General features: G+C 45.8%; 3 protein-coding genes across 4 annotated transcripts in view; all 3 read right to left on the minus strand.

The window, feature by feature from the left end:
• Positions 1 to 1,937, minus strand: part of LOC137605264 (coiled-coil domain-containing protein 141-like) — a 37,796-nt gene extending 35,859 nt beyond the window's left edge. Inside the window, exons 1-3 of one of the 2 annotated variants that reach the window (XM_068329813.1) lie at positions 1,910 to 1,919; positions 1,040 to 1,198; positions 658 to 928 (exon numbers count right to left, since the gene is read on the minus strand). In XM_068329813.1, coding sequence (XP_068185914.1) covers positions 658 to 810 — 153 coding nt within the window. In that variant the 5' untranslated portion in view covers positions 811 to 928; positions 1,040 to 1,198; positions 1,910 to 1,919. Of the gene's footprint in view, positions 1 to 657; positions 929 to 1,039; positions 1,199 to 1,909 lie in introns of both variants that reach the window. The other variant, XM_068329814.1, reaches the window with a different exon arrangement.
• Positions 1,938 to 4,248: 2,311 nt separating this feature from the next.
• Positions 4,249 to 7,961, minus strand: c12h2orf76 (chromosome 12 C2orf76 homolog). Its single transcript, XM_068328709.1, has 6 exons — positions 7,814 to 7,961; positions 7,190 to 7,494; positions 6,967 to 7,017; positions 5,874 to 5,911; positions 5,589 to 5,670; positions 4,249 to 4,442 (listed from the first exon to the last, which is right to left on the minus strand). Exons 2-6 carry the CDS (start codon positions 7,317 to 7,319, stop codon positions 4,366 to 4,368), a joined length of 378 nt encoding a protein of 125 aa, XP_068184810.1. The 5' UTR covers positions 7,320 to 7,494; positions 7,814 to 7,961; the 3' UTR covers positions 4,249 to 4,365.
• A 1,109-nt stretch (positions 7,962 to 9,070) lies between these two features.
• marco (macrophage receptor with collagenous structure) lies at positions 9,071 to 20,506 on the minus strand. The gene is made up of 13 exons (XM_068328708.1): positions 20,283 to 20,506; positions 19,466 to 19,564; positions 18,488 to 18,654; positions 16,941 to 17,058; positions 16,707 to 16,778; positions 16,228 to 16,308; positions 15,383 to 15,469; positions 15,112 to 15,156; positions 14,952 to 15,032; positions 13,927 to 13,962; positions 11,575 to 11,613; positions 11,174 to 11,338; positions 9,071 to 9,418 (listed from the first exon to the last, which is right to left on the minus strand). The coding sequence occupies exons 1-13, from the start codon at positions 20,389 to 20,391 to the stop codon at positions 9,288 to 9,290; spliced, it is 1,230 nt and encodes a 409-aa protein (XP_068184809.1). The 5' UTR covers positions 20,392 to 20,506; the 3' UTR covers positions 9,071 to 9,287.
• Positions 20,507 to 21,945: the final 1,439 nt, after the last annotated feature.

Here is a 21,945-nt window from a genome sequence, read left to right on the forward strand (position 1 = left end):
CAGTTCAGTTGGTACACTGGTCCTGACCGGACGGAACCACTACCCACCACCCCTGATCCGGTCACACAAACCCGTCTGCTGTCACCTCTGCTTTGTCCTGACAGGATTCATCTACACACTCTGTGTGATGTTTGGAATGTCTACCAACAACATGACACCACACACACACACACACACACACACACACACACACACACACACACACACACACACACACACACACACACACACACACACACACACACACACACACACACACACACACACACACACACACACACACACACCTTCTTTAGCTTCAGTAAACAGTTGGTGCTATAACAGGAAACGGCACATGGACTGAGGCTGATCAGGTTGAAACCAACTATTTAAAGCCAGCAGTGAAAGATACACACACACACACACACACACACACATACACATACACACACACACACACACACACACACACACACACACACACACACACACACACATGCGCTAATAGTCCGTGTGTGTTAGCTAACCTGGCATTAGCACCAGTTTAGCTAACGAGGGACTTGTTCAATCCAACCTGATGTCACCACATTACATGGATGTTCTAGAGCAGACTGGTGGACCTCACCCACCCGGTCAGAAGACTGACCGATCGGAGCTGAACCCGACGAGTGTACAAACCTGAAGAACAGAGACGACCATCTCTGATTGCCCGGCTTGGACGGCGATGGTGCTCAGAGTGGTGAACGAAATGGTACGTTCTTCATGTCCATCTCTTCCATCCATCTTCTGCTGTCCGTCCATCTGTGTCTCTTCAGCTCCACTGTCCATCATGAAGTTCAGCGTCAGGATGTTGTTGGACCAAGGTTCTCCTTTCCTTCCGTTGTCTGAAGCGATCTTTTCATGAGAGCCCTGTTTTTCTATATCCTGCTTCTTTGAACGGTGATGCTTCCTGCACAACAACAGATGACATCGATTCTAGTGCAGCTGGTTCACATCATCATCATCATCATCACCATCATCACCACCATCACCACCATCATCACACAATCATCATCATCACCTCCAGAATGTCGTCCCTTTTACACTGAACCGGTTATTTTTCTTGATGTTGGGCTCTGAGTGAGAAGAGACATCTTTCAGACGCTGGAGAACATCTATTCCTTTACATTCATCAGATGTCCATGTTTGGCTGACGCTGACCCTCACACCTGGATCAGGACTGATGGAGTCAGACAGATGATGTCTTTAGCTTGTCTGTCCAGCAACACATGCTGCTTGTCACACTTCACGGTTCGTCGGTCTGAGTCCCAGAGTGCTGCAGCTCCAGAGTGCTAGAGTTCTATCACTAACCCTAGAGCTCATTGCTGTCAATCAGGCTACAGATAAAGCACAAACCTTCTGACTGCAGGCTGTAATCAATGCTGCTAATAAAAACTTGATTGATTATCCACACTTGGGTCACATGACACATGAAGACCATTCTATTTTATTCATAGATGTTTTCTGGTGAACACAAATCTAACTTGTAGTTACTGTTTGGAACATTCATCTTTCTCTTATGCTGACAGGAACATCTACTATTGAAATAAAACTTAATAAAATGACACTGCTGAAGGTCTGATGATCATTATTATTGATCATTAAAGGGAAGAACCCAATAATCAATCGTTCACGTTTTCACCATAAGTATCCTTATGCACATAATTTAAAAAAAACCTGGGAATACCAATCCTTCATACCGAATACAATGCTGTAAAGTAGCTTATTGATCAAGTGATTATAAATATTGATCTTAAAAGAGAAAGGGACTGCTGATCTACCATAACATTGGTGACCGTCAGTCTTCACAGGCGTGTTGATCAATGTTCTGATCAGACATGTGTGATGACCAGTTTGTGATGGACAGCAGATAGAGAAGAAGAGCACTGACCTGCTGGAGCTTCGTGTATGGAGGTAGGCAGAGACTGAAAACAGAATGACCGAGTTAGAGGAGGGTAAAAATAGAGACATCTGCCCTCCTCTAACTCCCTCTCTCTCCAGTGACGCTGTCCTGAAGGCTGGTTCAACATCCTATTGCTGATCAATCACCAGTGGTAGTGATCTAATATGTATCACAAACTGAACATTGTATGTAGGCCTCACACGCATGGCCTCAAAGGCGTGGCCCAAAAGGCGTAGCCTTGTTGGTGTGGCCTCAAAAGCCTCTCCCCAACCCCCCCCTCCAGGACCCCCTGTGCCACCTGTATGTTGGATCCACATTCCCCCCTTCATATTTTAAAAACCTCTATCATGTTTTCGCGGATTCGTTAGTAAGCCAAAGTAGGAATATTCAGTTTTTTCAGGCTTCCTTCCTTCCTTCAGGTACCAGCTTGGTTGCTGGGCACTGGGCATTTTCTAGTGCATCTATATGTTGTTGAGATGGTGGGGGGGTGTCCAGATCTGATAAGCACATTCCAAATGTAAGCGCTCCATTGACCGGAACGTCATTGGAAACGTTTCTTCAATGTGTCACATGCCTTCTGGAAGTCACACTATATGACTTCCAGTGGGTCACCTTCATCAATGCATTCCGTCCAGAGAGAGTAACGTAACTGGGGAGTTATGTTTTGTCATCTACTGCCTTCAGCAGCTGCAGCGTTGTTGATCTCCCTGGAAGAATCCATCCTGCTGGGGCTCAATAGTTCGCTGGTCAACTTATGTTCCATCATGTGTTCATCCACAAGTGATTCAAAGACTTTGTATAAAATGCATGTCTTAGATCACACTGAGTGGTTCTGCAGTGCATCTCCTTCACTATCCTATGGTGTATCCCGTCGGGCCCAGGAGATTAACTAACTTTCAGCTGAGACAGCTGTTTGTGACATATCTGAGCATATATCTCTAATGCACCTCCAATCCCATAGGCTCAATATCATATACAAGTGTGAATACACTTGTGAACTGCTCAATACAGTTGTTTTTTCCAAGCCTTTCTGGTTATCTGTGAGAAATGATGTTCTCCTCTAGCTTCACAGGACCTCTCATTCAGTTTCATCCTATTTTTACAATTTTTCTTATTATTTCACCGTGTAGATTCTCTAATGTGTCTCTGGGACTTCTGATAGACACGTGGTCACTTGGGTATCAAGCTTCTCCTGGAGTGACTCAAACATTTTGTTCGTGTTGTCCATAAGTCTGGGCAGGACTGCTCCCTCGGTTTTGTTCCTTTGTGGGTTTCTCTAAGTTTGTTACCATGGGGTGGGCAGTGCCAGGGTGTGTCTGGTCACTGCATCAGGTCACAATACTTCTTACAGCCAATCACATTCCAAGATCTTGTTCCCACATCCAACAACACTTTATAGCATGGACAAGCACATGACTACCTCTTGTTTTCTCTGGTTCATTATTTATATTGTTTTGTTATATTAGTTTCAACGTGGAAACTTTAACCTCCTAGGTTTTCTGTTTCCGAGTCAGAACCACCGCACAAAGTCAGGTGTCCATCTCTAAGTTTACCTGGAGAATGATTCAGCTCTGGAGAACCGGTCAGCTCTGGAGAACCGGTCAGCTCTGGAGAACGGGTCAGCTCCGGAAACTGGTTGGGCTAAGGGTGGTAGGTTTGTTAGGAGTGGTAGGCTGGTTAGGAGTGAAAGGTTGGTAGGCTGGGGTAGAGCTGGTAGGTTGAGGTAGGGGTGGTAGGCTGGTTGGGGGTGGTAGGTTGGGGTAGGGCTGGTAGGTTGGATAGGGGTGGAGGGTTGGGTAGAGGTAGAAGGTTGAGTAGTGGTGCTACGTTGGGGTAGGGGTGGTAGGTTGGGGTAGGGGTGGTAGGTTGGGGTAGGGGTGGTAGGTTGGGGTAGGGGTGGTAGGTTGGGGTAGGGGTAGGGTCACATGCTCGGGCTGTGAGGGAGAACTGATTGGACCCAACCATCTCAGCTTTCTGAGGATGAAGCTCAAACTGTCCTGTGTATGGAGATCATGTGGTCCAAACTCACCTCTAGCTGTGGTTCTACAAAAAGGTTGAAGTCTGAGACTGACGCAGTGGAATACTAGACCAGATAGTTGACAAGTGGAGGAAGTCTCAAAGAACAGTTTTCATCCACGTTTGAGGGAGAGAAGCTCCAACGGGTGTCACCACTAATGTAAAGCCTAGGCATGAAGAAGAGGCCTCCACAGATTCCAGCAACAAGCAACAGTTCTACGTTCATGGTAAAGTAACCAGCCCATCCAACCAGGAAGAGGCCGCCCAGTCAGAACCAGAGTGACAACAGAACCAAACGGAACACATTTGTTTCTTCTGATCTTCACTGTCCAAAACTTTTATTAGTACCAAAGAAAGAAAATGTGAACGTTTCCTGTACCAACAGGATGATGATGACGATCTCATACGGCACACCGTGAGTGATGACATCACCATGCTGATCTGGGCTCAGCTTTATAACGAATGTAGTCTTCTCTCCTGAAGAAGGCCAGCTCGGTCTCGTTGACTGGAAGCACAAACCAAACAGGTGGTGTTAACATCGCTGCCTGAGTTTCTGGAGTCAAACAGGTGATGGTGGGCTCTGTCTGTGTGTGTGGGGGTCCATATATTTAATCTAGTGTGAGTGCTCAAGGTAGTTCAATCATGGAAACCCAGTTGGACTGTGGGGTGTTGGCCCCCACCCCTGTGAAGTCCCTCAGATGATAACTGAATTCTGCACTCCCCACAGTCAAACTGGATTTCAGCTTCCAGTGGTGGGGCCCAAAATGTGGAAGACAGCAGAAGATGCAGTTTTCCTCCACTGAGGGTAAAGGAGCTAACAAGACCAGAGAACTGACCTACAGGACAAGAACCCCATAGATAGATAGATAGATAGATAGATAGATACTTTATTAATCCCGGAGGAAATTGCATATATCCACTGCTCAGGCATTACTTAACAAATAATACTGGATAAACACCAGGAGAAAAGGAAACACTGACATCACAGGACATACCACAAGACATACATTACACTAACAGACAGGCACATGCAGCACTAACAGGGCTTATATACTAAACTATAACTAAAAATATAAACAGTATAAAATTTAAAAATATTACAGTATTAAAATATAAACAGTATAAAATAAAATCTAAACAGTATAAAATTGAATTAAAATATAAAAACAGTATAAAAAATAAATAAATAAATTTTATATATATATATATATATATATATATATATATACAACAGTATAAAATTAATTTAAATTAAATTAAATCCATTTTCAACCCCGTGCTGACCTCGCCACCTCCCCCCCGCTCCTCCTGAGAGAGTCATTGTACCCCCTGATGGCACGGGGCACGAAGGAGGACCTCAGCCTCTCTGTGGATGCGCTGTGTGACAGCAGTCTGCCGCTGAAGGTGCTTCTCTGCTGGGAGAAGGTGGTGTGTAATGGTGACCAAAGGTCACCATTACACACCATGGTGACCAAAGGTCAGCTTGACTGACCCGACTGTCACCCAGAACATGCCTGACAAGGCCAAACGAGTTGTGACTGTTCATTTAAGCTGACTCTGTTGTGATTCTGTCTCCAGCCTTGTGGTGATGTGGAGCTCCACTGATATAGAACCCCTCCAACAATGTGACGCTGAAGAACAGCAGACTCACCGACGCCAGCGGCTCTGAGGGACTGTCCGTCTAGTAGAATTAGTTGATCATCGTTGTCTAAACTCATCACCAAGTCATTAGTCTGAAAAAGTGAAACAGTTCCAACGTAAACTCATTTAGAGACAACGGAATGAGTCAAGTTAATAAAACAAGAGGCAACAGAATTAGTCTAAACATTCAGTTGGCAGCCTGGTACTGTTGTTTCTACCACTGTAGAACCTGAGCCTTACACCCCCCACACACACACACACCCCACACACACCCACCCTGAGTGCTGACACACACCTTGGCTCCGTGAGCTTGATGGATGATTTTCATGGTGTCTGTAAACAGAGAACTCAGTTAGACACACATTTCTTTAATTATTAAAAGGCTTAAAATACAAAAATAATAAAGTTGTTCACGTCTCTTTTGCAGGACAAGAGGAAGAGGATGTTCTGGAGGAGGAGCCGACTGGACACATCGGCGATGGGGATGAGGAAGATAATTTGAGTTGATCAACATTCCTAAAACCCTCTCAGCCTTGGGGCTTCAGGACTCTGCTGTGATGGTGAATGAAGGTTATCTCAAAGCGTCTCTCGTGTCGTTGTTCTGACGTGTGACCCAACAGGGACAGACGTGATCGGTGGTGAACAGGCGTGTTTCAGATCTCTGTGGTTTAGAACTAAAAACCTTCTGTGTGGGGGGTGGACCCTCTGAGTCCATCATTAGGTCTGGTTTAGACGTGTAGTCCGACCAGAACCAGAACCAGAACCAGAGGAAACATGCCGGCACTGCCAGCCCCCCGTTGAACTGAACTCGTTTCCTGAAGTCTCTGTAGTTCAGGAACCCCGGCCCTCAAGAACTCACGGTCCCATTCTAGATCGTCCCTCCCACAGGCTGGGGGATCATGTGTGGTCCCAGGAGCCCCGGTGTCTCTCCTGACAACAATCCTCCCTCGTATCAAACGCTAAGGCTAGCTGTTAGCCAGGCTGCTACAGGCTGAGACAGCCAGGGGCCCCCTGGGATTAGAGGGCTGCCGGTTCAAGACCCCCGTGTGTGTGTGTGTGTGTGTGTGTGTGTGTGTGTAGTGGCCTGCACACAACAGTGTGTGTCTACATGAGTGTAAAGATCATTAGAGTTGACTTTCTTTTTCCTTCTTTCCTCCTCCTGCTGCTCTTCCTCCTCCTCTTCCTCCCGTCTCTATTCCAGTCTCACCAGTCCGGTTCACAAACCAGACTTCTTCCTGGAGTCGCTGCTCCATGATTTTGATGATCACAATTGTTGTTATTGTGTCATTATTGTTTACGTTTATTATGTTGTTGTTCACTTCCAACAGCTAAAAACTTGTATCTCCATGACGACAGCCGTGTTTTGTTGTGTCAGTAGTTGAACATACCATAGGAGTAGTTCCTGATGGGGGGGGGGAGGCCGGGTTGGGATGCAACCTCTGAGGAGACAACGTCATCAGTTAGCATGAGTTAGCATGCTGTCATCATCAGACATCAGTCATCATGTGTCGATCAGGTAGCATGCTAACCCCCCGGTGACCGGGGTTCACTAACACAGACACAGACCCCAATCGCACGGGGGGGTCTCGGGGCTACCGGTCCGGTTCTCACCGCGGCTGACGAACCGGATGAAGTCCTGGACGGTCTGGTCCAGGTCGACCCCCTTAAACACGACCGGCCGGAAGTTTCTGAACTCGAAGGACCGAACCAGCCGGACCGTGACCACCGCGCCCCCCGACATGTCCCGGTCCCGGCAGATTCTGGTTCGTGTGTCTTTACCGCTCCTCGTTTCACTTCCGGGAATATTCTTCCTCTTCCTCTTTATTTGGTGGGAAACTACAGTCACTGATTGCACAGCGCCCCCTGCTGGTAGAGGATGGATGGATGGATGCAGTGACGTGGGGTGAGGTTCATGGCTGGTGAGGCAGTTTTCATCATAATTAGTTCTACAAACGCATGAATCTACAGTGTAGCTTATTCACCATTTAATTAGAAACAGTGAGTGGGTTATTTTTAAAGTCTCATAGCAGTTTTTACACGTACAAACTGTAACACACAAATAAGCACATTTGATTTAAAAAATGTTATGTTGTTTCCTACATGTTTGTTTATATGTTTGGTTACGTTTACTTATAAATGAAGTCCATGCACAGCCACTTGTGAACAAAAGCAGCAAAAAATTATATAGTAAGGCAAGGCGAGCGGAAAACAAATGAATGGCTGTACTTGACTCACTGACAATAGATTGCAGTTTACTGTCACTTCTTCTACGGCCGATGAAGAGGAATCCTTGGCGAATCCTTGGGATCACCAGCGAGACACAAGAACTGCATGCCTCACTTTGTGCCTTTTTCCAGCGGTTTCAGGACCGCTCAACTCCAGAAAGACGTTACTCACATACAGTTTTTGACAAAAAACACTGTGCATTATATACATTATCTAAATTATAGAAATTTAGTTCATACAGCAAACGTGTTTGAACATTTTAATAGCGACATAGAGAGAGATAGCATTACGGTCTCACTGTTTAGCTACCAGCACAGTAGTCAAGTCATTGATCAATCCATGGTGAGGCTCGGCTGGCTGGTGCCTCACCGCAGGTCTCTGACCAGTATTTCAGTGGTAAATGTGGAAATTCAGTGATTTTGAGTAATAATAACCTAAAATTGGTGACGTTAAACAGAAAATAACTTTATAATACAGATCACTGGATAAATATAACCATTTAATTTATTTCGTCCATTTTTCTTTTCTTTTTTTTCATAACGGCAGGTGAGGCCGTGTCTCATCTGCCTCCCCTGACCGCACGACACTGGATGGATGGATGGATGGACAGTCAGACACACACATAGACACACACACACACACACACAGACAGACACACAGACGGACAGATCTACACACCTTCCAACCTGGATGCTTCCTAGTGTCACTAACATCTCAGCTGGACTCAGCTGTAGAACTGGACCCGCCTCCAGGGGCCTGAAGTCCGACTAGCAGATTAAAGTTTGAAGTTATCTTTGGCAGTCGATGCTGTGGAGTCTGGATGGTGGAGAAGCAGACTTACAGCTGTTACCGTCCACTGTGAACCATCCACACTGAATGATGATAGACAGTCAGATGGTGAGAGGACCCCTACCCTGATGAAGGGACTGAACCCCTGACCCACACACCCGCTGTCAGAGGGGTACTGAAGCATTCTCACTACAAGATCATCAGCATCAAACACACCGGATCTGTTTGTCACACATAAACAGAAAAAACAGTTTCTGATCAAGTAGCTTGACCCTCCGGTCTTCTAATGGTTCCCCTCTGGTCCTCCAACTGTTCCCCTCCTGTCCTGTAGCTGTTCCCCTCTAGTCCTTTAATGGTTCCCCTCTGGTCCTCTGATGGTTCACTTCTGGTCCAGTAAATGAACTTGTTGGTCTCATCTCGACTCGCAAGGAGGAAGTAATTTCCTGTCAGAGACAGATGAATAAACCAGAGACAAACGATGTCTGACGATTTTATTTCAGGTGTCATTAACATGATTGACTGTGTTCACTTTCATTTACTTAACATATGTTTGATACAATTGTATTTTTATGAAATACATGTTGTGCTAATGTAAAGGAGCCAACGAGGGAACCAATGGGAGGAGCCACTGGGAGGAGCCACTGGGAGGAGCCACTGGGAGGAGCCGGTACCCAGTCAGACCTGATGGCGTCCTCTAGACACAACGCACTCCAGCATCCTCACTGTGCTTACAGTTGTGAACGCCGATTCCAGCATGTGGACAGCTGAACACATCCGACTCGGTTCCACTGCACTTCAGGTCATCCAACCAGATTCTTCCAGAACCTACAGAAGTACAGCTGCATTAGAGGGATGGACACCAGCAGTCTGTTGATGGTGTCAGTGGACAAGGACCTGCCAGTGTGTGTGTGATATTTCTTGTGTTCTGTACTGGAGTGATGTGAGTTTGAGGGTTCTGCTGGCTGTTCCTAAGATTTCACTCATCTCAGATGTTGTTCCTGAAATCTTCTGGAGTCGTTCTCCCAGGTGTTCCTACGACCACATGACCTACGTGAGTCCGGTTGCTATTAACTGGTTTTATTCTTTTCCTTTTGTCATGTACCATTATGCATTGCCACAACGTGTCGTCCTTCTCCATATCAGAATATCTTCTTCATCCTGCTCTGTAACACCAGCTGTCCTCATGTTTTCCTGACCACCTCCACCCACCTTCTCTTTGGTCTGCCTCTTAACTGGTTCATCCATCCTCACCATCTCTCCTCTGGACGTGTTCAAACCATCCAAGTTTGCTCTCTCTGTCTCCAGAAAATCTCAGCTTGGCCGTTCCTCTAAGAAGCTCATTTCTGATCCAACCTGGTCACTCCTAGAGAACCTCAACATCTTCATTTCCTCCATCTCCACTTCCTGTCTTCTGTATAGCACAGCTGTTTCTAATCGGTCCATCATGGCTATACTCACCACTGTGTATATATACAAAGTGGTGACTAAATATATATATAAAAAAAAAAATAAAAAAAAATGTCCCTCTCACCCTTGTGGGGTGGTATCTGTGTGTCATCCTCAAGCTCGGGTCCTCTACCAGAGGCCTGGGAGTCTGAGGGTTCTGCGCAGTATCTTAGCTGTTCCTAGGACTGCGCTCTTCTGGACTGAGGCTTCAGATGTTGTTCCAGGAATCTGCTGGAGCCACTCTTCCAGTTTGGGGGTCACTGCCCCAAGTGCTCCTACTACCACGGGGACCACATTAACCTTAACCTTCCACATCTGTTCCAGCTGTTCTTTCAACCCTTGATATTTCTCAATATATATATATATATATATATACATACAGGCAAACCAACCGACCACAATTCATTCCGGAAGGCTGTTTGAATACCGATTTGTTTGAATTCCAAATGCATTTTTCCCATTACAAATCATTTAAATTGTCTTAATCCATTCCAAGACGCTAGAAAACTACCTTTTTTCAACATAATATCCATCCATTCTCTGCCGCTGTATCCGCGTATATGTTATTTCATAATGTCATTTATGAGTCAAATTGTATAATAATGAAACATATCAAAGAAATGTAAAAGAAAGAGGCAAACACGAGAAAGAGATAAGTACGCTCCTGTGACGCTCTTATTTTGGGACTTCCTGTTGTACCAAGAAGTGGTTACATGTAAGTATAATGCTCTTTTTCTGTTGAGTGCGACATGCGTAATGTGCCTGTGTTCAATTGAGTGTTCATGTGAGCGTAGCGGGCTCCAGTTCAATAAAGAAGAGGGAAAACTTATTTCGTTTTATATATATATATATATATATATATATATATATATATATATATATATATATATATATATATATATATGTGTGTGTGTGTGTGTGTGTATATTCACACACACACACACACATATATATATATATGTGTGTGTGTGTGTGTGTATATTCACACACACACACACACATATATATATATATATGTGTGTGTGTGTGTGTGTGTGTGTGTGTGTGTGTGTGTGTGTACAGAGAGAGAGAGAGAGCTGTGTGTGTGTATGTATACATACATCTTGTTGTGTACCATTGCAGTAGAACTCCTACCTGGGTCGGCCACGAAGGTTTCTGCTGCTTGGTTGAAGCCCAACATCTTACATATCACGCTGCCATCCAATCTGTCAAAACTGTCATCACACACAGTGCCCCAGATCCCATCATGCTTCACTTCCACTCGACCTCGAGATCTGCCCGGCACCAGACGCACATTCACTAGTGACACAAAGACGCAGCATTTAACAGAACTCCCCCTTCTTTTCATCCTGGACCAAAAATAAATAGTTCTTACAGTTTTGTACATAGTGGGTCAGGAGCCATGTACTGTATATATCAAGAGCATTAAACCAGAATCTACAAGCAGATCTTTGAAGTCTTCATGATGTTCAGTCAAACAGTTTTAATTAGACCGAAAGATAGAGCTCTGCTGAAAGTCACTAGTCCAAACTTACTTTCTGCATCTCCTTTGTCTCCTTTAGGGCCAGGAGGGCCTGCAGAGAAAAATCACATAATTGACAGAAAATTAAATTCACTTCGACCAGAAATGTGTCCAGAAGAATCTTCACTGGACCAGTTCAGTAGGGCTAAAGAAACAAAAAAGTTTAGAGAGACGGAAACAGCTCTAGTGAACACAAAATGCATGTACAGGCAATAGGCAGACACAAGAGATATGTCCAGAGGAAAGACAGGAGACAGGTCCAGAGGAGAGACAGGAGACAGGACTAGAGGATAGGCAGGAAACACGCTTAAAGGAGAGACAGGGAGACAGGTCTAGAGAGGAGAGACAGGAGACAGGGAGACAGATCTAGATTCGAGACAGGGGAACAGATTTGGAGGAGAATCATGAGAAAGGAGACAGGTCTGGAGGAGAGACAGGAGACAGGTCTAGACTAGAGACAGGTCTAGAGCAGAAACAGGACACAGGTCTAGAAGAGAGACAGGAGACAAGGAGACAGTTCTAGATGAGAGACAAGAAACACGTCAAGAGGAGATACAGGAGACAAGTCTAGTGGAGATACAGGAGTCAGAGACAGTTATAGAGGAGAGACAGAACTCAGGTCTAGAGGAGAGACAGAAGACAGATCGAGAGGAGATACTGGGGACAGGTCTAAAGGAGAGACAGGAGTCAGAGACGGATATAGTGGAGAGACAGGAGGGTCTTTAGTCGAGAAGGGAGACTGGGGCCAAGGTAAGACTGTCTCATTGACGATGAGGGAATGTCTGTAATCTTGTTTTATTTTCCTCTTTATAAATAAGTTCCAGGTGGCTGTTATGGACCAGGAAGTAGCAAAGATTAGTCAGGATGAAGTGAGGAGGATATTGAAGAGGATGAAGAGTGGAAAGGCAGTCAATCCTGATGATACACCTGAGGAGTTATGGAAGTGTCTAGGAGTGGTGGCAGTAGAGTTTCTGACTGGCTTGTTCAACAGGATCTTAGATAGTGAGAAGATGCCTGAGGAATGGAGGAGAAGTGTGCTGGTGCCCATTTTTAAGAACAGAGATGTACAGAGTTGTGGCAACTACAGAGGAATAAAGCTGATGAGCCATACAATGAAGTTATGGGAAAGAGTAGTTGAAGCCAGACTAAGGGCAGAAGTGAGCCTGTGTGAGTAGCAGTATGGTTTCATCTACAGATGTAGTATTTGCTTTGAGGATGTTGATAGAGAAGTACAGAGAAGGTCAGACGGAGCTGCATTGTGTTTTTGTAGATCTGGAGAAAGCTTATGACAGGGTGCCCAGAGAGGAACTGTGGTATTGTATGAGGAAGTCTGGAGTGGCAGAGAAGTATGTTAGAGCTGTGCAGGACATGTATGAGGACTGTAAGACAGTGGTGAGGTGTGCTGTAGGATGACAAAGGAGTTCAAAGTGGAGGTGGGACTGCATCAGGGATCAGCGCTGAGCCCCTTCTTGTTCGCTATGGTGATGGACAGGCTGACAGACGAGGTTAGACAGGAATCTCCATGGACTATGATGTTTGCAGAGGACATTGTGATCTGTAGTGAGAGCAGGGAACAGGTGGAGGAGAAGCTAGAGAGGTGGAGGTTTGTCCTGGAAAGGAGAGGAATGAAGGTTAGCCGCAGTAAGACAGAGTACATGTGTGTGAATGAGAGGGACCCAAGTGGAAGAGTGAAGTTACAGGGTGAGGATGGTGGAGGATTTTAAGTAGTTAGGGTCAACAGTCCAGAGCAATGGAGAGTGTGGAAAAGAGGTGAAGAAGCGTGTACAGGCAGGATGGTACTGGTGGAGAAAAGTGTCAGGTGTGATGTGTGATAGAAGAGTTTCAGCTAAAATGAAAGGAAAGGTGTACAAAAAAAGACCAGCAATGTTGTTTGGTCTAGAGACAGTGTCACTGAGGAAAAGACAGGAGACAGAGCTGGAGCTAGCAGAGATGAAGATACTGAGGTTCTCTCTGGGAGTGACCAGGATGGATAGGATCAGGAATGAGTACATCAGAGGGACAGCACATGTTAGAGGTTTTGGAGATAGAGTCAGAGAGGCCAGACTGAGATGGTTTGGACATGTCCAGAGGAGAGATAGTGAATATATTGGTGGAAGGATGCTGAGTTTTGAACTGCCAGGCAGGAGGCCTAGAGGAAGACCAAAGAGGAGGTTTATGGATGTAGTGAAAGAGGACATGAAGGTAGTTGGTGTGAGAGAAGAGGATGCAGAAGACAGGGTTAGATGGAGGCAGCTGATTCGCTGTGGCGACCCCTGAAGGAAAAGCCCAAAGCAGAAGAAGAGGAAGATTCCAGATTGAATACTTCTGATCTATTCAGTTCCTTGGAATGTAAAGACCAATTCACCTTGAGCTCCGGTGATGCCTGGAGATCCAGGTTGGCCTGGTAACAAGACAACATGAGATCTTATTAAAACTGCCAGCTTAAAGACCCAGTGTCAGTCGCGGTATGTTCACATGTCCGCCAGTGACATCAGGAGTCAGGTTCAACAAGGGGAACAACTAGAACTGATATGACACTTGAACAGATTTCAGTGATGTGCTCTGAAGAGGAAGATGTTTCAGTTTCAGTCTGAAGGAACTGCTGATGTGCCTCTCATATCTTTACTATCTTTATTATCACAAGTCACAGTTGATCAGAATACTGAGCCACTCTACCAGCAGCTAGCAGCAGGCTAGTACTAGTGATTATCTTGGTAAATGGAAAGCCTTCACTGAACCTTGGGAACCTGCTTCACCTCTAGTGGCTTCTGTTCTCTCGTCAGGGCAGATCTGGGACATATTCCAATACGGTCATTGAAAGACCTCTGATTGATCACTGGGTGAAGGCTACCGTTTGAGCCAAGAAGGGGAGGGATTCACCTGAAGCTAAGAACAGGAAGTGACTTTAAAGGGCGTTCAGCGGTTTTAGGCTTCATTCAGGTAATAGGCCAGCTGCACCTGCACCCTTCTTTGTTACATCCCGCTTCAAAGCGGAGATGTGTTGTTATTATCAGAGTTCCTCTGTTTGTCCGTCCACCAAATATCTTCACAACCGTTGCAGATAGAAAGATGATACAAAAAGCACATTACTCTGGCAGCGAAGGGGATGAAAATGAGATGATGACCTTTGTACACTCGGGAACCAGATAAGATAGAAAGACGAGGGAGAAGGCCAGTGTGTGTAAGACCATATGAAAGTAGGTCAGGGTAAAATTTTGAATTCAGGGGTGTTGTGGGATGTTACAGTCTGTGACTGCCTTGGTTCTACTTGTTGCTGTCGTTGTGTGTATTATCACTTTCTATATAATTTACTCCACACTTTTTCGCGTTCCTGTTGCCAGAAACCAGCTTTAAGTCTAGTGTGGTGTTCCAGTAGAGAATGCAGAGAACCTGAAGGTCCAGGAGGACCAGGGATTCCTGGCTGTCCTTTTTGTCCGTCAAGCCCAGGAGTTCCAACAGGTCCAGGAGATCCTGGCAGCACACAACAATACACAAATCCTTCAATATCACACACACCTGTACCTGTTGATGTGCACAACGTGACATTTACCTTTTTCCCCGGGGATCCCCATGTCACCCTTCTCTCCTGGATGTCCTGCAGACAAATGACAGCGGACCATAGTCAGAAGTCAAAGCTTCATGTCTGTCAGCACTGACTAGGACCGGCTTCCTCCAGCTGGTGTGATAGATGTCACCTTCAAGGAGGACACCCTCCCAACTTACCAATGGAATCTCACTGATGCAAGACAAAAATATGTTCACAGTATTCCATGTTGTCAAGTCAGGGTGGATGGACCGGCACTACCAGTATCAGGCCTTACCTGGGATTCCAGGCTCGCCTGCCTCTCCTTTTGCAGCTGGTCTTTCAATTCCTTGGGCTCCAGGGGCCCCTGGTGGACCTCTGGGACCTGTTTTCACAATGATGATCATAATTAACTGGATTTTTAGTGTGTATTTACTGTAAATCTGTAATGCTGAGTGTGCAGGTTGTATGAAACCCAGCATGTCAGCAGAAAAACTGATGAAGAGCAGAAGTTAAAGAGGAAGAGAAACTGTTTCATAACCATCTCCTGATTTATGTTCCCATCCAGTTAATAACCTCAGTGAACATCATGTCAAGAGTCTGTAGACAGCACACGTCTGATTGACACATCATCAAACACGTCATCACACATGCTGATGATCAACACATCATCACACATGATGATCAACACGTCGTCACACATGCTGATGATAATCAACAAGTCATCATACATGCTCCAGTCTGGATTAAAGCACTAATGTTGTCCAGCTTGGGTTAAGTTTTTTGCCTTAAGTTAGACTCAGCTGTCTGTAGGATCTGAACCTGTGCCTCTGATTATGGGAACGTGGGCACACCACCAGGATTATAACATTCATAAGGTCCTCACTGAGGGTGTAGTCAGACTGAACATGGAAGAGGCGTCCAGCACACGTGTGATGAGGTGCAGTGAGAGGACAGAGAGGTGTGACCAGTGGGATGGAGATGTTCTCTTTCTCGTTCCACCCAACAACTGAACAGGTCTGACTATGAAGGTGGATCACGTTAAGGAGCTGCTGCTGCATATGATTGGTGGATCAGACAGAAGCCTGTCACCAACACATTCTAACGGTTTGAAGCCCGGAGCGCAGCGATGATGGTAATGACCTGGTATCCCTGGACCTCCTGGCTCTCCCTTCAGTCCCATGTCACCTTTGGGTCCTGGGGGCCCAGGAACACTGCTGCTACCTGCAAAGTACAGATAGGTGTTATAATACCGGCTGTAATCAGGAGTGTGTGTGTGTGTGTGTGTGTGTGTGTGTGTGTGTGTGTGTGTGTGTGTGTGTGTGTGTGTGTGTGTGTGTGTGTGTGTGTGTGTGTGTGTGTGTGTGTGTGTGTGTGTGTTTGTGTGTGAACGAGTGAGGTGTAAGCTCGAGTAGAAGTCCAGTTTGGATGGATTTATTATCTATCATCCCTGTCAGCACCAGACAACAGATGATCAGGTCATCAACGCAGTGTGAACTTCAGGAGTGAGGAGTGAGGCTCCAACTACAACCTTAGTAGAATATCCCACCATTGGATGTCACCCAGAACATCTTTTTCACTAGAAATACCCTCGTTTTGCCCTTTGTCTTTCATCAACTCACCTTGGAGACCTCTCTCTCCAGGTGGTCCTGGAGGTCCTGACGGTCCATCTCTGCCTGGTGGACCAGGAAGGCCTGAAGACACAGAACCGTTAGAACCGACAGCTCGCTTAGCAGATTGTTGTTATGTGTTGGAAAAAGAGGGCAACCCAAAACATGACAATGTGAGGTTTTCAAGTGAGCTTATTCAAATACATAGGTGGGGAGATAAATCTCTGCAGGGAACTTAGTGCCTACCTGGCTGCAATGTGATGTTGGTCACTTTGTGGTCCAGCTTCACGGTGCTAGTGTTGAGTCGGTACAGGTCGGATCTTATCCTCTCCAGCTGACCCTCATCTCCACACAGGCTATTGACCTGTTGTCATAGCGACCAACAGAAACATGACTCAAACATTTCACTGACCGTGTCTTTGCTCTGTCTTCACGTCTGTCTCCCTCCAAAGCCTGACTTTTTTCTGGTTTGACCTACATGGCACGTCGGCTAATGTTTGACATGGTTCCATCTAACGTCCTGAACTTCACACAAGGACTCTTCTGCTTGTGGAACATCACTGGATTTTGTCAGCTCATACTGTAGTATTTGTTCTGATCTCAAACACAAATTGAAAACTAATCTTCCTCCATGAACTTGTTTATCTGCAGATTCTTTAATGGAAGGAGTATCACATCACACACAAGGTTTTATGTCGTTAACTTATTCAAATGAATTCTTTGGGTTTACAGACATTTCATCCAAGAGGTTTCTTCATTTCTAGTCGATGTTCTGGGAGCTTTTGAAAATCCACTCTCTCCACCAGTCAGTCATAACTGAAGAAACATCTCAGATGAAATATCTTCAAAGCCTACGACATCAAGCTACTTCAGATTTAACCTCAAAGGATCACCACAGCCTGTTCACTACGAATCTTCACCGGCAACTTTGTTTTTATATTAAATGTAAGGGTCAGACTGAAAATTTCATGATAATCCGAAGACTGAGGATGCTATCGCATTAGCTTCAGCCACAGGGCGATCTATCTCATGCTCTGCTGTGTGGATGTGATGAAAATAGTTGACAACAGGATTTTCTCACCAAACTTACTGAGTGTAGGTGTGTCTGAAAACGGCGACGTCATCAAGATAACATCAAGATGTCATCATGATGTCATTATGATGTCACCGATAACTGATTCATTTTGTAAATATTAATCAAATTGGGCAGATTCCGCCACTTTGTGCTCCAACAGCGGTGCTAACCGCACCTCAATCAACCCTAACCCCTAACCCCGAACCCTTAACCACTAAACCCTAACTCTTAACCCCTTACCCTTAACCCTTACCCCCTAACCCTAACCCCTAACCCAACCTAACCTAACCTTAACCCTAACGTCTAACACCGAACTCTGTGAACATGCTAGCTGGCTTGTGAAAGTGAGCGTCAGCACAGGTGCTAACAATCACACTGACAACCGGTGATGCTTCCAGGTGCATTGTTCCCACGGTAACAGCGTTCACACAGCAGAGACGTTCTGAATTTTGGTTCTGAAGTCTTGGACACACTAAACCCTAAAAATGAACACTGAGGTGGTGAAATGACCCCGACGGGAAGAGCTGAAGGAACTTCTCTGACCATGTGACTGTTCTGATGTTCAGACTGTAACACAACCAACATTTCCAACTTGTTAGCGTCTGTCTCCAGCTATGCTAACAGACAGGCTAAAGATGAGTGTGATACCAACGCGTCTTTAAGTAGGGTTCATGACGCTCATCCAACACGCTCAGGTAAACCATTAGCAGAGGAGGACCTGGCTCTGGAGATCCCGCAGGCGGCCCCTCAGGTTCCTGGTGTCTTGACTGTTGTTTTGGACGAGAACTTGAAGGGCGTCACCACTGTGTTCGGGTCCCAGAGGGATGTGATCGGATGACAGTTTCTGTGACTGGGGGCTGGATAGTGAAGACTCCAACTTGAACACTGGGATGGAGGGGAGAGAATCAGTGAGCAGAACGCAGCCAGTTTGATGTGAGAGTCCAGGATGAGGTTTGGATGAAGAACATCCAACGGCAGTTACAACACACTTTAACAGCAGTAACATCATCTTCCATCCACCCATCATCTATCAATTATCCGTCCATCCATCCATCCATCCATCCATCATTCATCCATTATCCGTCCATCCATCCATCCATCCATCTCTTGTGGATGAGATGACTAATTGTTGTTGTTTTAAGCTGCTGTTACCACCCTGCAGATCATGGGGGTTATTGGAGCCTCTCCCAGCTGACTACAGGTGGGAGGTGGAGCACACCCCGGACCTGTAGAACGCTCACACTCACATCTACATGATCGCTTCACGTCAGCTGATGTTTTTGGAGGTGGAGGAAGCTGGAAAACCTGGAGAGAACCCACACAGACACGTGGAGAACATACAAACTCCATACAGAGATTGGAGTTTGTATGGAGTTTGAACCCAGAACCTTCTGGCTCTGAGGCAACAGCGCCACCCACTGCACCTTTGTGCTACCTTTCATTATCACTGAGTGCAATTGAAACTTGTAGCACTGCTAATGGTAGCACTACGACTAGCAGAGTACTTCCTGCTCAACAGGAATGGACCAATCAGAGGGGGTCAGTAAGCTGATTAGTGGTTTTATCAGCCAATCAGAACCAGCTGTGTGAATCTCGACCTGAACATTCTGACATCACCAGAACCAGGCCAGAGTCTGGTACTGGTGTTGTGTCGGGGGTGTTTCTGTGTGAGGGTCCTGTGAGGCGCCTTTGGTACCTTTGAAAAAGAGAAAGGCGTTCAGGGCGGTCTGAAGGATGAGGTAAACGACCAGCACGATCACACACCAGTTTCTTCTTGGCTTTGCCGGCTTCAAATCTGAAACACAAACAGCATAGAGTCATCATCAGGATACGTTCAAACGGTCACTGTGGGATGTCAGCAGGTCCCAGTGTGTCCACAGCCGTGTTTCCAGGTGATACCTGAATTCATAGATACATAATTCATGAATACATCTATCCATCCATCCATCCATCCATCCATCTATTAAACCTCAGCCCTGGTTCCAGTGCTGTCATCCAGTTCTTGTCAGCAGATATTAAGTCTTGTTTCTGGCGTGTATCTGGTGGGACGCCCTGCACCAGTCAGCAGTGCAGACCTGATTCTATCTGCCTGTCAGAACTTCACACTAATAGCTCGTGTTCTTACTGGTACCTCAGTTTCGTTTAAATTTGACTTTCTACCCTCTATTAGATTGATGGACAGATTCCTGGCTGCAGGTTCAGCATCTTGAACCTTAGAAAGGGTTAGGATATTTACTAGTAAACAGAAGATTTATTGTTCTATTTTCTGAGCTCTAATCAAGTCACATTAGTTACCCAACATCCAACAGGATGTAATGTTAGCAGCAAGCTAATGGACATGTTAAGCTTTTAGCAAGGAGGACATTAAATATTGGTCTAAGGTAATAACTGAATTTATCTGCATGTACTGTAAGATGATTCCACTAACTTTATTAAAATGACCAATCAGAAAACAGATTGTAGGTTGTCTAGTACAAAAACTCGGGTCCACATCACTTTCACTCCACACTCACCATCAGGCTGGAAGGAGTAGAGGTCAGTCCTGCTCAGCGACATGCCGAACAGCGGGTTTGACTGGGTGCAGGAGAGCTTGTTGCTGGGATAGTCCACTGAGGTCTCCATGTTTTCAGCTCCAGAACTAAATCAGCTGGCAGTCAGCAAGTCTTACCAAACAGAGCATGATGAGTGAAGTCCACTCCTGTCTGAGAGCACACAATCTTCTAGTAGAAGGAGAAGGAAGTGGATCTGGGCTGAGGTGGTCAAAACCCAGCAGTGACACGCCCAGTGACCGGACAGCTTGTTGGTCAAAGGAGGAAGTTTGTTCTTCAAACACAAAACTAATGACTTGTGTGTTTTCACTCCAGCCTTCAAGACGCTTCAAACAGAAAGTTCACAATGATTCAAACGTCATTTCTGTCGTCCACTAGAGGATGGTAGAGAACCTTACTGGTGATAATCAAGAATGCAGGAAGACCACGTCCATTGATTTGCTGTCCTCTCCACGCTGTGGAGTTCCAGACCTTTGTGCAATGGAACACAGATTCAGACAGTTGGTGTCTGTTCACACCTGCATCAGAACTGATCCGAGGAGTCCAAACTGCTTCCAGCTTCATTCTGATTTTCTCTTTGGTCATGACGTCTGTGCCAAAGCAGGACGACTCTAAGTCCAGAACTGTTGCTGGACCTTAACACAACGTGACATCAGAGGAGCTGCTGATGAGGCGTAACAACACCCAACTCCACCTGTGATTGGCTGGGCGTGACACCAGAAGAGTCGCTGATGAGGCGTTTCATCAACCGACACTCCCTTTAATTGGCTGGGCTTGGTATCTCTCACACAGCCATAGTTCTTTCAGTGAGGGGTGACATCATCATAATAAGCCCATTAGAGACAAGCAAACGCTGGCTTTTGGGTTTCTGCAGTCCCCAGTAGGGTTCATGGAGTGACTTGACAAGGTGCTGCCCTCTGCTGGTGGTGGAGCTGGTGGACCATTGCAGACAGAGAGGTTTCCTGTTACACTGCAGCCGGTCAGCCTCACCCACAGCAGCTTTAACATCTCTGACAGTCACACACAGATCCTCACAAACCAGTATTTGATCTGGAACTGGTGGTCAGCTTCCTCCAGAACAGGACCTGTGCAGGAGGAAGAGGTTTCTTGTTTTTCTGTAACATGGACCTGATCCTCAGTCTGGTTTCTGCAGTTTAAACTGGAGCCGTATGGACCAACGCTGAACATCTGAGCCAAAAGGTAAAGTATCAAACACCAAACACACACCGAGTATCAGACAATCATCAATAGAGTTTTATTTATATGGCACTTAATCATCAACAGACTTTTCAAAGTGCTTTAACAGACACGAAAAACCCAACGGAAACCTCCAGAGTATAAGAGACAGCGGCGGGGAAAAACTCCCTTGCTGAGGAAGAAACTCCAGGCAGGACCCTGGCTCTTTTGGGCGGCCATCCGCCTCGACCAATTGGGTGGAAAATGAAAGGAAAATAAGGACAGGGTGAGAGAAAGATAGACAGTGAGAGAGTGTCAGATAGGCCAGATAGAGTCAGTGTCTTTACGGTTATAGTTAGACGATATGATGCAGGGGCTGAATTGGAGACGAGAAAGTCAGGCTGTGTTCACCGACTCCTGGGTTGTTGTCTTCTATACATGTTCCCTATCA

This window comes from Antennarius striatus, chromosome 12 (assembly GCF_040054535.1).
Source record: "Antennarius striatus isolate MH-2024 chromosome 12, ASM4005453v1, whole genome shotgun sequence".
In the NCBI taxonomy this organism is placed as follows: Eukaryota; Metazoa; Chordata; class Actinopteri; order Lophiiformes; family Antennariidae; genus Antennarius; species Antennarius striatus.